This window comes from Theileria equi, chromosome 1 (assembly GCF_000342415.1).
Source record: "Theileria equi strain WA chromosome 1, complete sequence".
NCBI lineage: Eukaryota > Apicomplexa > Aconoidasida > Piroplasmida > Theileriidae > Theileria > Theileria equi.
This window is the reverse complement of record NC_021366.1, coordinates 972131-986139: the sequence shown is the minus strand read 5'-3', so window position 1 is coordinate 986139 and position 14009 is coordinate 972131. Positions and strand designations below refer to the sequence as shown.

General features: G+C 41.1%; 5 protein-coding genes across 5 annotated transcripts, besides 1 other annotated feature; 2 read left to right on the top strand and 3 right to left on the bottom strand.

Moving 5' to 3' along the window:
- Positions 1–149: 149 nt before the first annotated feature.
- Positions 150–2840, top strand: BEWA_022560 (hypothetical protein; the record flags this gene model as incomplete). The annotated part of the gene is made up of 1 exon (XM_004829017.1): positions 150–2840. One exon carries the CDS (start codon positions 150–152, stop codon positions 2838–2840), a length of 2691 nt encoding a protein of 896 aa, XP_004829074.1.
- Positions 2611–2715: a microsatellite.
- Positions 2841–2847: 7 nt separating the features above from the next.
- BEWA_022550 (hypothetical protein) lies at positions 2848–8961 on the bottom strand (the record flags this gene model as incomplete). Its single annotated transcript, XM_004829016.1, has 1 exon — positions 2848–8961. One exon carries the CDS (start codon positions 8959–8961, stop codon positions 2848–2850), a length of 6114 nt encoding a protein of 2037 aa, XP_004829073.1.
- Positions 8962–8974: 13 nt separating this feature from the next.
- Positions 8975–10081, bottom strand: BEWA_022540 (hypothetical protein; the record flags this gene model as incomplete). Its single annotated transcript, XM_004829015.1, has 3 exons — positions 8975–9331; positions 9365–9533; positions 9939–10081. 3 exons carry the CDS (start codon positions 10079–10081, stop codon positions 8975–8977), a joined length of 669 nt encoding a protein of 222 aa, XP_004829072.1.
- Positions 10082–10316: 235 nt separating this feature from the next.
- BEWA_022530 (phosphate transporter, putative) lies at positions 10317–12133 on the top strand. The gene has a single exon (XM_004829014.1). It carries the CDS (start codon positions 10387–10389, stop codon positions 12115–12117), a length of 1731 nt encoding a protein of 576 aa, XP_004829071.1. The 5' UTR covers positions 10317–10386; the 3' UTR covers positions 12118–12133.
- A 177-nt stretch (positions 12134–12310) lies between these two features.
- Positions 12311–13756, bottom strand: BEWA_022520 (hypothetical protein; the record flags this gene model as incomplete). The annotated part of the gene is made up of 1 exon (XM_004829013.1): positions 12311–13756. One exon carries the CDS (start codon positions 13754–13756, stop codon positions 12311–12313), a length of 1446 nt encoding a protein of 481 aa, XP_004829070.1.
- Positions 13757–14009: the final 253 nt, after the last annotated feature.

Sequence of the window (14009 nt, the reverse complement as noted above, 5' to 3'; positions counted from 1 at the left end):
TTCATCTTGTTCTGTGGAGATTCTCTCTGACGGTGAGCTGGTTACGAGGGAGTCTATCTCTACTGTATGCTCCCTTTGGTCGCACTGAAACTACTCATGGATCTCAGAGTCTTGAAAGGATTTTGAGATCGAGATAAGAATGGTGGAGGATGAGTGGAAATGGAAGGAACTATCCTCAAATAGACATTTCCCAAAAACCAAAAGATGGGAGTATAGCAATCTATAGCGGTGGAGGTGACATTACCTTTACGGTCACCAAGGGCACTATCAATGTACCAGAAGGTTTTACAAAGTACATCCATAAACCTAATAACCCAAAAATTACACTAAATGGTAAACTAGAGAATAAAAGTCAGATAGGAACAGCAGGAAGATCCATATCCAATGTTACGGAGGTTTTGGTTTACCACTGGAATGGAGCTCCTACTGAGCCGATACTTCTCAGAATTAAGCATGATAACAAGAACATCCCTGAGTACTATGGTAAACATGGTCAAAACTATTGGTTTCCTAGTCTGGTATCTGGTATGGACGAAAAGGAGGCACTTGATCAACAAAACTGTTACAATAATAATGCCATCCCATTCAACATAATAAGTTCTCAATCTGGTGATCTTCCCCAAAACTCCAAATCCGATTGCATAAGGAGGAGAAGTATATCAAAATCTACCTCTCAATCTCCACAAAATCCTCCTGGCAGTGATTATACCATTACAGAGTATAAACTTACCGATACCAGTGGTCAAAATAGGGAGACAAGAATATCGAGAGTTACCTACAACGGTAAGCCCACTGATATTGATCCTACTAAGCACGGTCCAGCTTCTCAAATAAGGCTATACTCATATCCTGGCAGTGGAAATGTACCTCTTATGCTTGAGTTCAAGCTTTCCGGTAGTGGTACATCTGCCTGGTTTTATAGTACAGGTACAAGTGGTAAAAACTGGAGAGAAGCTGGTAATGGAGACAGCTTCTATGAGAAAGATGGTATTCATCAGCCTACTGTACAACTTTCCGAGCAACTTGACAAGGTACTATGCTATTACTATAGTAATGTGACCCTAAATCTGACTAAAAGTCATTCTGAGGAACTTTATCAAAATCTTGAAAAGGGTAGAAAAAATAGATATTGTTGTAACGATCATAAAGATGTGGAGAAGGTCTCCATTGAGAAAAAGACAGTTTCTTGCATACATCAAAGCACCAAGTACTACAAACACTCCATTGAAGGCAGTGATTCGAGTCTGGGTGGTATCTACTATAATGATAATAGAGGTCAAAGGAGGAATATAAAATTACACGGATCACCATTTCCAATATCAGGTATACAAACTGTATACACGTTTTACTGTGAAGACAAGGACCCATTATTGATATATCTCTGTGGAACATCTCCATATAGAGGTTGGTATAAGAGAGGAAGTTCCAACAATGATCCTTGGAAATGGATATACACTGGTATAAAACCAGAGTATTTAGAGAAAAATGGACTTGAATGTAAAGACTGGATGAAACTAAGGATAGTATTGGATGATTGCGGTTGTAAAGGATTACAAGAATGTCCTGTGGAAACAGTTCAACTTGATAAAGGAAAACTAAGGCAAGAAATCCGAGAGGAAGCTGAAAAAGCGGAAGCACTACGAAATCAGGAAATATCTGAGGATGAAAAACAAAAGCAACAATCTGCTGTACAAGGAAGTCCTGGCGATAGAGAACCAAACTCTAACTCTCATGAACAAAAGAATAATATTGTAACAAAACCTACTCTCCAATATCTTGTACCTCAAAAATCTGCTATTAATCAACCTTACCTAGCTACTACTAAGGATCAGGGTGGGACTGATATGTCCGGAGGTGCTAGAGGACTTACCGGTAAAGATGGTACTCAAGAACACCCTGAAGCTAAAGCTGAAACAGCTAATGGAATATCTGATGATCCTACTAAACTTTCTGCTCTAACTGAACCTCAACCTGGTCCTGGAGGAGATGAAAATACTACTACTCTTCCTCAAGATGTTCAAGCTGAAGTTAAAGCTGCTAGACTTTCTGGACATCCTGGTCCACCTGGTAAAGTTAGTGATAAAGGTGAACTTGTTCCTCCTGCTGAAAGGGGTAAAGATGGAGTTGGAGTACTCTCTGGTGGAAAAATGTCTCATAGTACTAGAAGAAATGGAGATGCTAGTTTTCTAACATTTAGTTCTATAGTTCAAGAGTTTGGAAATATTCTTAAAACAGCTGTTACTCTACTTAAAACCTCTACTCAACAATCTGATGAAGGCTCATCTCCGGTACTAGGTGCTGTTGGAGGTAATGGACCTCAAGGACCTGCTGGTAAAGCTGATGGAGTCTCCGGTGATAAAGGAGATGTTACTCCTACTCGAACTTCTACTTCTGAAGCTAAAACTTCTAACTCTATCTCTCCATCTCTTAAAGCACAAGATGCCGATGATGTTCCATCTTCTGTAGGTACTCAATATAATGCCGCTGACCAACCTAACATAGCTGCTACCAATGATAATAAAGTTGAAGACACTCAGCCTGGTGATGTTGGTAGTAGAGGACCAAGCCCTGGTACTAGTCTACCTAGTAGTGTATCTAATGGTGGAGAATCTCCTCCTACTGGTACTACTCAAGCTCCTTCTACTACTGCTACTACTTCTGCTCCTGCCGATTCTCCTCCTAAAGAATCTGAAGCTGCTGAAGCTCTTGCTGCTGAATCCGCTGGTTTTACTGTTCTCACCGGATTAGGCTCTACCTCTGGTACTCTTGCCGGAAGTACTGCAACATTCTTTGGAGGATGGAACCTTTATAAACACTACCTAGACACATGTATTCAATAGCATAAATTTATTCTACAAACGAGACACGTTTTGACATGCGTTTACTGACTTTGGGATCATTTGAATATTTGTTACAAAAATCCATTTTGCATGCATCATTCTTGACAATTGCTCCAGTCTTGTTAAACACCCTAAAGAATTCAGTACGTTCCCAGGCGAGTAAAACAACCTTGGAATTTGCAATGAGTGCAAATTTGTGGTTGCAATTTTCCATTAAATCTCTTGCACAAATGTGATTCATTTTTTCTACACTTGTTCTTTTTGAAGTTTCCAAGTTTTTGTCTGGCACAATTGTGGCAGAACCTTCAAATATTATATAAAACCAATTGGGTACATCGCCCTTTTTGATGATTGTTTCATGTAGCTTGAATGACCGTATGGTCGATGCGCATGCTATGCGGTCAAGCTCTTGATCGTTGAATAGATTAAAACTTTCAATGCTTCGCAAGAATTGTGTAATTACAGGTACTCTTTTGATCCTCATTTCGATAATGGGCCACACAACATCTTTATAACATTCGGCGGTCATCACGCCGACTATTGCAGAGGTTGTGCACGTGACTGTAGACTGCGTTGGTTGTGATTGTATAAAGGAATCTAAATTACAGAACTCTCCCACATTTAGCTCTAGAGTGCTATCATAGAGGTATGCTCTATAGTGCATTGTAAGATTCCCCTCAAGGACAATGTAAAGTTCATGTACATCTCCCTTGTCCATAATGCATTCATTAGCATCTACTTCTCTAATTAAAAGTAAAGAAGCAACATAACGTCTCTGAGAAAGTGATAGTGATGAGAACGGTTCATGCGATAACAATGCACAGGATATCACATCAAAGTGCTTCAATTCATCATATATTACAAATTCTTCCATTTCTGAAGTAATTAGAGATCCATCTACATTAGAATCGAAAAAATTCATTGAAATGGACTTTGAAAACTCCTTGTTAAAGTCCCTAGCATCTCCCTTTTGTATATAATTCACAAATTTTCCGTAACTGGATGTAGCCTTTTTCTCATGTTCAATTGCAACATCCCTATCCCAATCACCTACTACCATTTTAAGAATGGTCATCACAGTTACATAACCGTTTCTACAAATATCCAGCTCATGAAATAAAATTGAAACTTCAGGTTCTACAATACCAACGTTTGCAGCTAACATTGTAAAATCCGTACGACTACACGTAGTATTGCGTTTTAGGGAACCAAAATATCTTTCAAAAGCAACTCTGCTACTACCAAATAGTTGGATAAGATGTATATTAAATTCTGCCAACGTATTTACCTTTTCACCACTATTCATGTAGAATGAGGAAAAGGTTAAGGAATCTTCATCCGGACCTCTGAGCATTTCATACAGCATGTACAGTTCACCTTCTTCAATGGCACCTATTCCAAGTCTATTTATAAAGTCCAAGAATTCATCCCTACTTACAACTCCACTACGATCCGCATCCATTGATACAAATGCAGCTCCAAGTGATTTGTACTTGTTTTTTAATGTTGACAAAAGGAGCATCTTTGAAGCCATCAACGTCTCCTCGTCATATGGAATTATGCTTTCTAAATCTTCGGCATTATCTGAACTCACTAGATCATCCTCACTATCACAGTGCACAAGTGGTGAATCGGTGAGTTGTGAGTTATCGTTTGAAATATTGCTTTCAGTGTCTGTGAAGCTTGAATCTCCGTCATTGGCATCAATCTGATCTCGTATGGGAGATGATGCAGAACTGGTTCCTTCCAAAGTATGGACGCTCTCCGAGTCTAGAGAGACATCAGAGGTCACTTGTTCATCCTTGGGAGTCTCTGAAAGTTCACGATCAGACTCACTCTCGGAGGATATTAAAGATTCTCCACCCGAGGGCTTGTCAATAGCCGGAGACTCGAGGACAGATTCATCTTCAGACTCCTCACTGGTCAAATCATCAGGAGAGTCCACCGATTCACTCATCACAGATTCCTTGTCAGAAGATACAATACGCGGTGAATCAAGAGAATCCCTATCCAATGGCTCAGGACTATCAAGCACTGGAGGTTCAATCTCGGATGTCTCTGAAGATTTGTCAATCATTGGGGACTCTATGGGTGATTCACCTTCAGGAGATACCGTATGCGGTGACTCCATCTCTGAGGATTTTTCAATCACTGGACTCTCGACAGTTGGAGTATCAACATGCGGAGATTCCACTGGGGATAATTCAACAGATTCCGTACGTATCGATGATTTTATAGTCTCCACATCCTCACTTTCGCAACTAGAAACTGTCCCATGCAAACTCTCCTTGACAGAGTCACCCACAGACAATGACCTTGTGCGGATGGAAGTCATGTCAACGACTGGCTCATCCTCCTCCACTGTTTCACTATCCACATCAATCACTGACGTATTATCATCATCTACTTTATCCATTGACCCATTATCATCTATATCATCCACTGATGCGTTGTCTAATTCATCATCCGACACATTCTCTACTTCACTGATTGACTCATCCTCTACTGCTACTACATCAACCAGAGACTCCTCTTTACTTGTCAATGATTCAGCATGTACCGACGCTTCTTCACTCCTCACCGACTCTGACCCATCACTCCGAATTGAAGCAGCAAGAGAATCATTGGAAATTGTCCCCAAAACTACAGGTTCGTCTTTACGCATCTCCACTTGTAGCTCTGGCACAAATGTTGAACCCTTTTCAAGAGTCCCATCCAACATTGTTCCAAAATTAATCTTCAATACTGCATTACCTTCCTTTAATTCTTCCATCATATCAATGTTAGAATTTGATTCAATTGTACAGTCTATAGAATGAGAAGGGTCATTTGATACCATCGGCAATGTGCTTGCACATTCCAACTCAGATATGCTACTATTACCCAGGGAACTGGATGATATCAAGCTGGTTAGTGGTTCAGCTGTATGTCCCACTGCTCTAGTAGCCACGGGTTCTGGCTTTGGATATTCTATGCATGATTCTGCTATTGAAGACGTAAGATACTGGTCTGTGGAATTAGATACTCCTGCGCCTTCATAGTTCAAAGATAAGCTTACTTGTACATTGTTGCTTAGCGGTGATATTGTGCGTTCTATATCCTGTAATGTAGAACGCTTAACGTCCTCGATTGTTAGGATCGCAGAGTTTTCCATAACATTTCTTATCGACATCACCATTCCATCTCCAACTTTCTTGTAGAGCGGTAGAATATTAGTATCTTCATCACTAAATGGTAATGTTGCCTTGTGCTTAACGTTGAGATGTTTAGATGGTGACAAACATAGAGATTCAACCTCAGAGTTCATTACATCACTATTACAGAGAGAGTCCATTGAATTAAGACTATAACGTCTATCTGAGTATACAGTAGCCAAACGTTGCACGCCCGATTTATAAAATAATTCCAGATATTCCTTGAGTTCTGACACCTTTTCCCCAAGGTACTTTTTAAAATCCTTATAATCTAGAGAGAGTAAAATAACCTTTTCATATGCTACAAACGAAGAATTTGATGCGACATCAGATATCTCAGATAACAAAACTGAGCTGATAAACATGCCAGGACCAAGGGTAAATAATTCAAATTGCCTATTACTTTCGTCATCAAAAGTTTGCACAGAAATTGTTCCTCTATAAATCATAAAGAATCTGTTTGATTTAGTAATGATACCAATAACCTCCTTATCAGTGAATTGATCATAACTAAGCTTGTTTGCAACCTTGTCTAGGTTGGGCAAATTACTAATGATTGGAAGACTTTCCAAAAATATTTCAACACCGTCAATGACATCCACAGCCCTTACAAGGGATTCTTTCACAACTACCTCACTGGATAAACTACAAAACCGTGAACTTGCCCTGGAAATAAATGCTGGAAATAAATCACCCAGTAATATCCTAAAATCATCCGCAGATATCGACTGAACCGTCACATGCGATTCCGCAAAAACATAATCCGGTGATGTACAGTTTTGGATAACTTCCATTTCTCCAAAGTAGTCTGAACTGCAATAACTACGCTTAAAAATATTCGGCCGATTAGAACCGTTATAAATGTACGATGATGCCGTACCTGATGCTAAGATAAAAAATTCCTTGGGAACTTCCCCGGCCAAAATTATGGCACTGTTTGAAAAATATGATTTCAACTGGAAATAGTTTGATAAGTTGAATAAACGTTCACGAGGCAGACTGGATAATATCGGTACTGTTTCAAGCAACTGAACTAGGTCAGCTTGTAATCCTCGCTCTTGAGCATTTCCCGATGTTATCCTGTTCATTTTTTCTATAATTCGTGATTTGGAACTATAGGTTGAGAATTCCGTACCTATAGACTGTTTACTGCTCAAGTCAGTGTTTCTGCTATTCATATGTTTTATCCTAAAGTCTTCTTGGAAAGATACAGAATCGGTGAGTTGTGAGTTATCGTTTGAAATATTGCTTTCAGTGTCTGTGAAGCTTGAATCTCCGTCATTGGCATCAATCTGATCTCGTATGGGAGATGATGCAGAACTGGTTCCTTCCAAAGTATGGACGCTCTCCGAGTCTAGAGAGACATCAGAGGTCACTTGTTCATCCTTGGGAGTCTCTGAAAGTTCACGATCAGACTCACTCTCGGAGGATATTAAAGATTCTCCACCCGAGGGCTTGTCAATAGCCGGAGACTCGAGGACAGATTCATCTTCAGACTCCTCACTGGTCAAATCATCAGGAGAGTCCACCGATTCACTCATCACAGATTCCTTGTCAGAAGATACAATACGCGGTGAATCAAGAGAATCCCTATCCAATGGCTCAGGACTATCAAGCACTGGAGGTTCAATCTCGGATGTCTCTGAAGATTTGTCAATCATTGGGGACTCTATGGGTGATTCACCTTCAGGAGATACCGTATGCGGTGACTCCATCTCTGAGGATTTTTCAATCACTGGACTCTCGACAGTTGGAGTATCAACATGCGGAGATTCCACTGGGGATAATTCAACAGATTCCGTACGTATCGATGATTTTATAGTCTCCACATCCTCACTTTCGCAACTAGAAACTGTCCCATGCAAACTCTCCTTGACAGAGTCACCCACAGACAATGACCTTGTGCGGATGGAAGTCATGTCAACGACTGGCTCATCCTCCTCCACTGTTTCACTATCCACATCAATCACTGACGTATTATCATCATCTACTTTATCCATTGACCCATTATCATCTATATCATCCACTGATGCGTTGTCTAATTCATCATCCGACACATTCTCTACTTCACTGATTGACTCATCCTCTACTGCTACTACATCAACCAGAGACTCCTCTTTACTTGTCAATGATTCAGCATGTACCGACGCTTCTTCACTCCTCACCGACTCTGACCCATCACTCCGAATTGAAGCAGCAAGAGAATCATTGGAAATGATCTCTTCATGAGAGTCTTCTGTACTGGTACACAAGAGACTTTCCACAAGGCTTCTTGGAGATGGTACATGCTCTTTTGGGTCATCTTCTATAGATGGATTGGACTCTTGTGAATCGCTCAATACAACAGAAGAGATTTTCCTATACAACTCCGACACTAGCTCGTCCCTTGGTGTATCGGCTATCTCTGGAACATAACTCTCTACATCTTTACAACTAGGTATGCTTGAAAGTCTAGATTCGGTTTTTGCATCGTCTTCCCTTTTAGCAGTGCTATGGCTTCTAAAACTCGAGAGCACAGATCCACCAGAATCTTGACCATTGCCAGAATAGAGCGATTCTGCAATAGAATCTGTTTCTATGTGTTTTCCTCGGCTAGAACATTTAGATTCATGACAACTATCGGGAGGCAGAGAATCTGCAACGTTAAACTTTCTTGCGCAAGAACACTTGAAATCATGTGTTGCAATGTCCAGCCTAGAATCGAATTTTTGGGACTCAATGTGTGATTGTTTGGCCTTTATCAACTGAAGTATTTCTGTATAAATACTCATCAACTGTTTGCGATTTGATGAGGAAGATGATAAATCAACATTTTTGGATTTTATCTCTTTTTTTATCTTTTCTGGGTCAGAAGTTTCTAGATAGTTCCATGGTTGATCAGACAAGGTAGCACGGAAGTCATTAAAAAACGCCTTTTCATCATTCATTCTTGTCAAATTACTACAATATAGACCCTATAACTTCCTGAGGAGAAACTGTACCGAGCCTAATTTGGGACAAGTAATTTTCCAATTCTGATACACGTTTAACGTATGAATCTAGCCTGTGTTTATCGCCATCAATCCTAGCTTTTGCGAGTTTTAGGAGTTGAAGAGCCTCCTTTGCTACATCACAATAGTGTTTTGTCTTGTGTTTATTATACTCTACGTCTCCAATACACTTTTGATCCTTTGTAAGGTCAAGCAGTTCATCAACATGCTTTCCAATTTTCCTCTCCAAATCATTAAACTTGTATTTCCATGACATGGAAACTGTCTGCTCCTGGGATAACCTTTCCTCTAACTCCTTATTGTGGTCCTAAAACTCCTGTAACATTGTGGAAACACTTACAGCATATATTAATAATTGTCTATGGAGTTTGGATGTTTCCAGGGCCTCTAACTCACTTGGTACCAGTCCGTGGTTTTCCCCGCTCAACTCCTGGCACCTTCTAGATATAAATGGATCTGCGGCAACCTTGGACTGTAATTCGGCCAATTGACACCTCAATTGGTTGTTCCTAAAAGTTTGTGTATGCAGGCGCAGTGTAAACACATGAAATGGGCAGACGTAAAATGCACTCATGTAATGAAAGAAAGTCTGGGTGGATGGAAGATGTCCCAAAAGACAAGTCAAAGCATGGCACATTCCACACATTCGCTGGCGACAAACTACATACTCCAAGGTGTCACACTACCACAATTCCTCCTAGTCGATGCCTCTAGCGAGCTCTACTTGATTCCGTCCAGAGATGGTGGAACCTCTGCAGGCCCTAGAGGGTCATCTAAAATTCAGTCTAGACATTGGAATCAAAGTTCCACCAAACCTCCTACATTTACAGTGGCACATTCACCGCTAAAGCCGCGAGAGTTCTTCTTCCAATGTGCATTGGACGAGCGCACAAGTTCCAAACACCTAGACCTACCTGAGTAGTAGCAGATCCCGTTCCTTTTCTATACTTGAGATTTTATGGTTCCAGAACTTTTCTTTGCAGTCGTGTAGTTCTTCAGCGATTATACCTTGTATCTCTACGAGTTTAGTGTGGCATAGACATGGACTTTCGGTCATTTGTCTCTTTGGTTTTCATTATTTCTGACCACCCGGTACGTCCTGCCAGCGCTAGCGGCAAGGCACCGCTTAGCATGGCCCCGGCCGCCTCATGGAGGAGCCTCGGCTTCTCCCCTTGGAGCTATGGGGGAGTACCCCGGCGTCTAAATTTGAGTTGAGCTGCTGCTTCACCAACAATTTCTTACGCAGTGCTGCCGTTAAAATGGCAAAGTGAACTTTAAACACAGCTGACCTTCTTTGGAACCAAAAAACCCAGGAAAAAGGGAATCCGTATCTTAAACTAAGGAAAATCAGCGGTAGATACGATGGCTCCGGCCCATCCCGAGTTGCTATGGTCCGTAATATGCTCTGGAATCACATGTGGACTACTCGCTATCTCAATCGGGGCCAATGATGTGGCCAACGCCTTCTCCACCAGTGTTGGGAGCGGAACTTTGAAGCTAAGGGGAGCGATTTCTATCGCCTTTGTATTCGAAATCTTAGGCGCTCTCGTGCTAGGAGGAACCGTCACAGATGCCATACGTTCAAGAGTTTTAAACTTTGCAGCCTTCGCAGACGCTCCCTATGAGCTCGCCTTGGGGATGTTCTCGTCCTCAGTTGGCGCCACTGCATGGTTGGCCGTCTCAACATACTTTGGAATGCCTGTATCAACGACGCATAGCATCATTGGAGCACTTGCAGGGTTTGGAGTTGCGTCTGGACGTGTAGACAGCGTGCGCTGGCTTCAGCTGCTTTACATTGTCCTTTCGTGGTTTATCGTGCCACTTGTGGCTATTGCTGTTAGCGCATTGGTATACATTGTTGTTCAGGATGTGATTCTTAGCAGGAGCTACTCATTCTTTTTCATGAAATACTTCCACTGGGTGCTCTTGTCAATATCCTCATTGCCTCTTGCCATATTCATCGCGTTTGAAAACCCAATGGCAAAGTTTGAAGGCGCTTATAAGGAATGGTTTGAAACCAACGGCTCCAACAAGTTTGCATGTATCTTGCTAATTCTCGCGGTTCTGGTCATAATTTCGTCAATAGTTACTATTCTCATTACGAGGCATAGGCTAGCTACCGGATGGTCTTATCTAGAGTCTTCACTAAGTGCAGATCCAGTGGTTGTATGTCCCAAGGGAGTACTTTCTGGACGCAAAGGACCAAAGTCCATGGAGATTAATGTTGGAAAGGGAGACAAAATGGAAGTTTTTGAGATTGAAGCAAAAAGGAGATGTTCAAAGTCTGGAATTGATCTACTTTTGAAGTCTGAGCTCTTCCATGGTGGTCCAGAGTCCTTCAGAAGCGAACCTGGTCTCTCGGAGGTAGATGTCTCTGAGGATAAAATGCCCCTTGAACAATCATCTGTGAGCAAGCTGGAATTGTCAAAGATCGCAAAGAAAGATGTAGAGTGTCACGTATCGGAGGAAACCAAGAGATCTGGTAGCCACAAAACCCAGACTGTATTTTCGGCAATGCAAATTTTGGGTGCGACTATGGTTGTAATATCGCATAGTGCAAACGACACTGCAAACGCGGTATCCCCCTTTGCCACTGTTTTGTTCCTTTACCTTCACGGAGTTAAGGATGAATCTTTAACAACACCCTGGTATATTTTGTTATCTGGGGGATGTTGTATGGCCCTTGGACTTGCCGTTTTTGGATACAAAGTTGTCAAGACTGTAGGACTTAATTTGACCAGAGTTACACCATCCAGGGGATATACCATTGACTCTGTTGCTGGTTGTCTTGTGTTGGTTCTGAGTCATTTAGGTATACCACTCAGTTCCACCCATTGTACCGTTTCATCTATTCTTGGAGTCGGCCTAATTGAAGATCCATGGAATGATGAAATTGGTGAACAGGATGGAGAGTGGATTGGATTCAAGTGGTTTCCATTTTTGCGGAGGATATCGGTTAAGAATGTGAATTTTAAGTTGTATAGGAAGATTTTCTTTACTTGGATTTCGACAATTTTTTTCAGTGGCATAACTACGGCAATGCTGTTTGTGATTAGCAAATTTTGTTACAACATTAAACTTTCTAGGGCATAACTGGACTCTAACGTAACGTAGCTTTGAATTATACTATACATTCTAGATAGGGAGTGGTGGATCTTCTTTATAAAGTCTTCATGTTGTGAGATGAGCTGTGCCAGAGGTCAAACCAACAAATTAAGACCAACTACTCAGTATCCATTCACTAGCCTCCCTACTGGAGGGTCAAGGAGTATCCATCCATAGACTCCTAAATCTGTCTAACCCAAGGGTCTCCTTTAAAGTTTTGGTATAACTTATAACCCTTATATCCCAAGAAGCCAGTTAATCCGGATCCTGTAGTTCCAGCAAAAAAGTATCCAATAGTAGCAAAAATGCCAGCTTCAGCGGCCCCAGTACCAAATTCAGCAGCTTTAGGAGAATCAGGAGTGTCTTCACCATTTTCACCATCACCAGTATCAGAGTTTTGTCCACCACTAGCTCCAGGAGGTCCAGATTCTCCTTTACCGCCACCAGGACCAACACCATCTTGAGCTTTAGCTTCAGATCCATCAGCTTTACCTTCTTCACCTTTATTACCAACAGGTCCCATAGGTTCAGTAGCAGCTTGAGAAGATTGTTGAGCAGATTCAGTACATTTTTGCAAGCCTACACATTCAACAGTCCTTAGTTCCTCAATAAGTTTGTTATATTTCTTGCAGTCCGTATGATTAGTTAACTCACTTGGTTTTATGTTGAGATTTGGAACTGATGTCCACTCTTCATCTCCATTATGATTGCTACCATCAGTAGGCTTCTTGTACCAACTATTTGTTCCATTATTTCCATCCCCTTTCACATAGATAAGAACCGGATTTCCTCCGCAGTAAAATGCATAAACGGCTTCTACATCAGTGAGAGGAAATGCTTTATCGCCTAACTTTATACGTCTTCTATTACTGGGTTTATTAGTATCAGTACTAGTAGGATTATTAGGAAAAGTAAGATAGTACCTTATCCTTGCAAGTTCATGATTACCAATAATTGTGTGTTTGTAATAATTGGCTTTTTTATGTTTACAAGAAACATTCTGTTGCTTAACAGTGATCTTCCGCTGATCGCTACTCTTATCCTTGTCCTCACCGTGGCAACGGCAACAATATGGTTCTCCATTACTAGCTCTACCACTCATGGACGTACTCTTGCTAAGGTCAATTGTTACTCCACCATAGTTCGAACAGACTAAGTCATCCAGTGTCCTTTCAATATCACCATTTATGAGATTAGGTCTAGAACCTCCATAAAGTTTAATCCATTCATTACTACCATTATTCTTTACATTGGCATAATAGGTAGTTTTATTCTTAGTTTTAGTGCCAGTGGCGGTCACTTCAACCATGAGAGCTGTAGTAGGTGTGCTATTAGTACCATTCTCATGCTTCCAGTAATAAGCGGCAACTGAGGTTACCTCTTGACCTTTAAGGTCATTTATAGCATTAATCTCCTTGTTCTGATCATCCCTTACTTCCTTTAGTGTGAATTGCTGTCCTCCAGTCCGTAGAGTATGCTCATATCTGTAGAAGTCCGATCCAGTAGGGTAAGTGGTTCTTTCGACAGTAATGTTAACAGTCTTACCACTGGTAGAAGTTCCTGGGTATTCCTCAGTACCATCAGCCGTTGGCTTGTTTTTGAGCTCAATGGTTACTCTGTCCGTCATTATTACCAGAGTTCTCAGAGCAAGTCCTTAGGTAAGTCCCTCTTCCAACACTCACCTTCCATTATTATACTAGTCTCCCACTTTATGTTCCAAATTATGCCATAGTATATCCTCCATATAGTTACTCCCTACTCATCCATATATTCATCCTCCCTCACAATCAGCTCACAGCCAGAGAGAGTATCCACAGAACAAGATGAGTAGCTATCAATACAGTCTTCAGTAGAAATTAGTTCGTCTATCCAATCACCAA

Coding starts and splice junctions, on each gene's coding strand:
- BEWA_022530 (XM_004829014.1), top strand. CDS start 10,387: ATGGCTCCGGCCCATCCCGAGTTGCTATGGTCCGTAATATGCTCTGGA.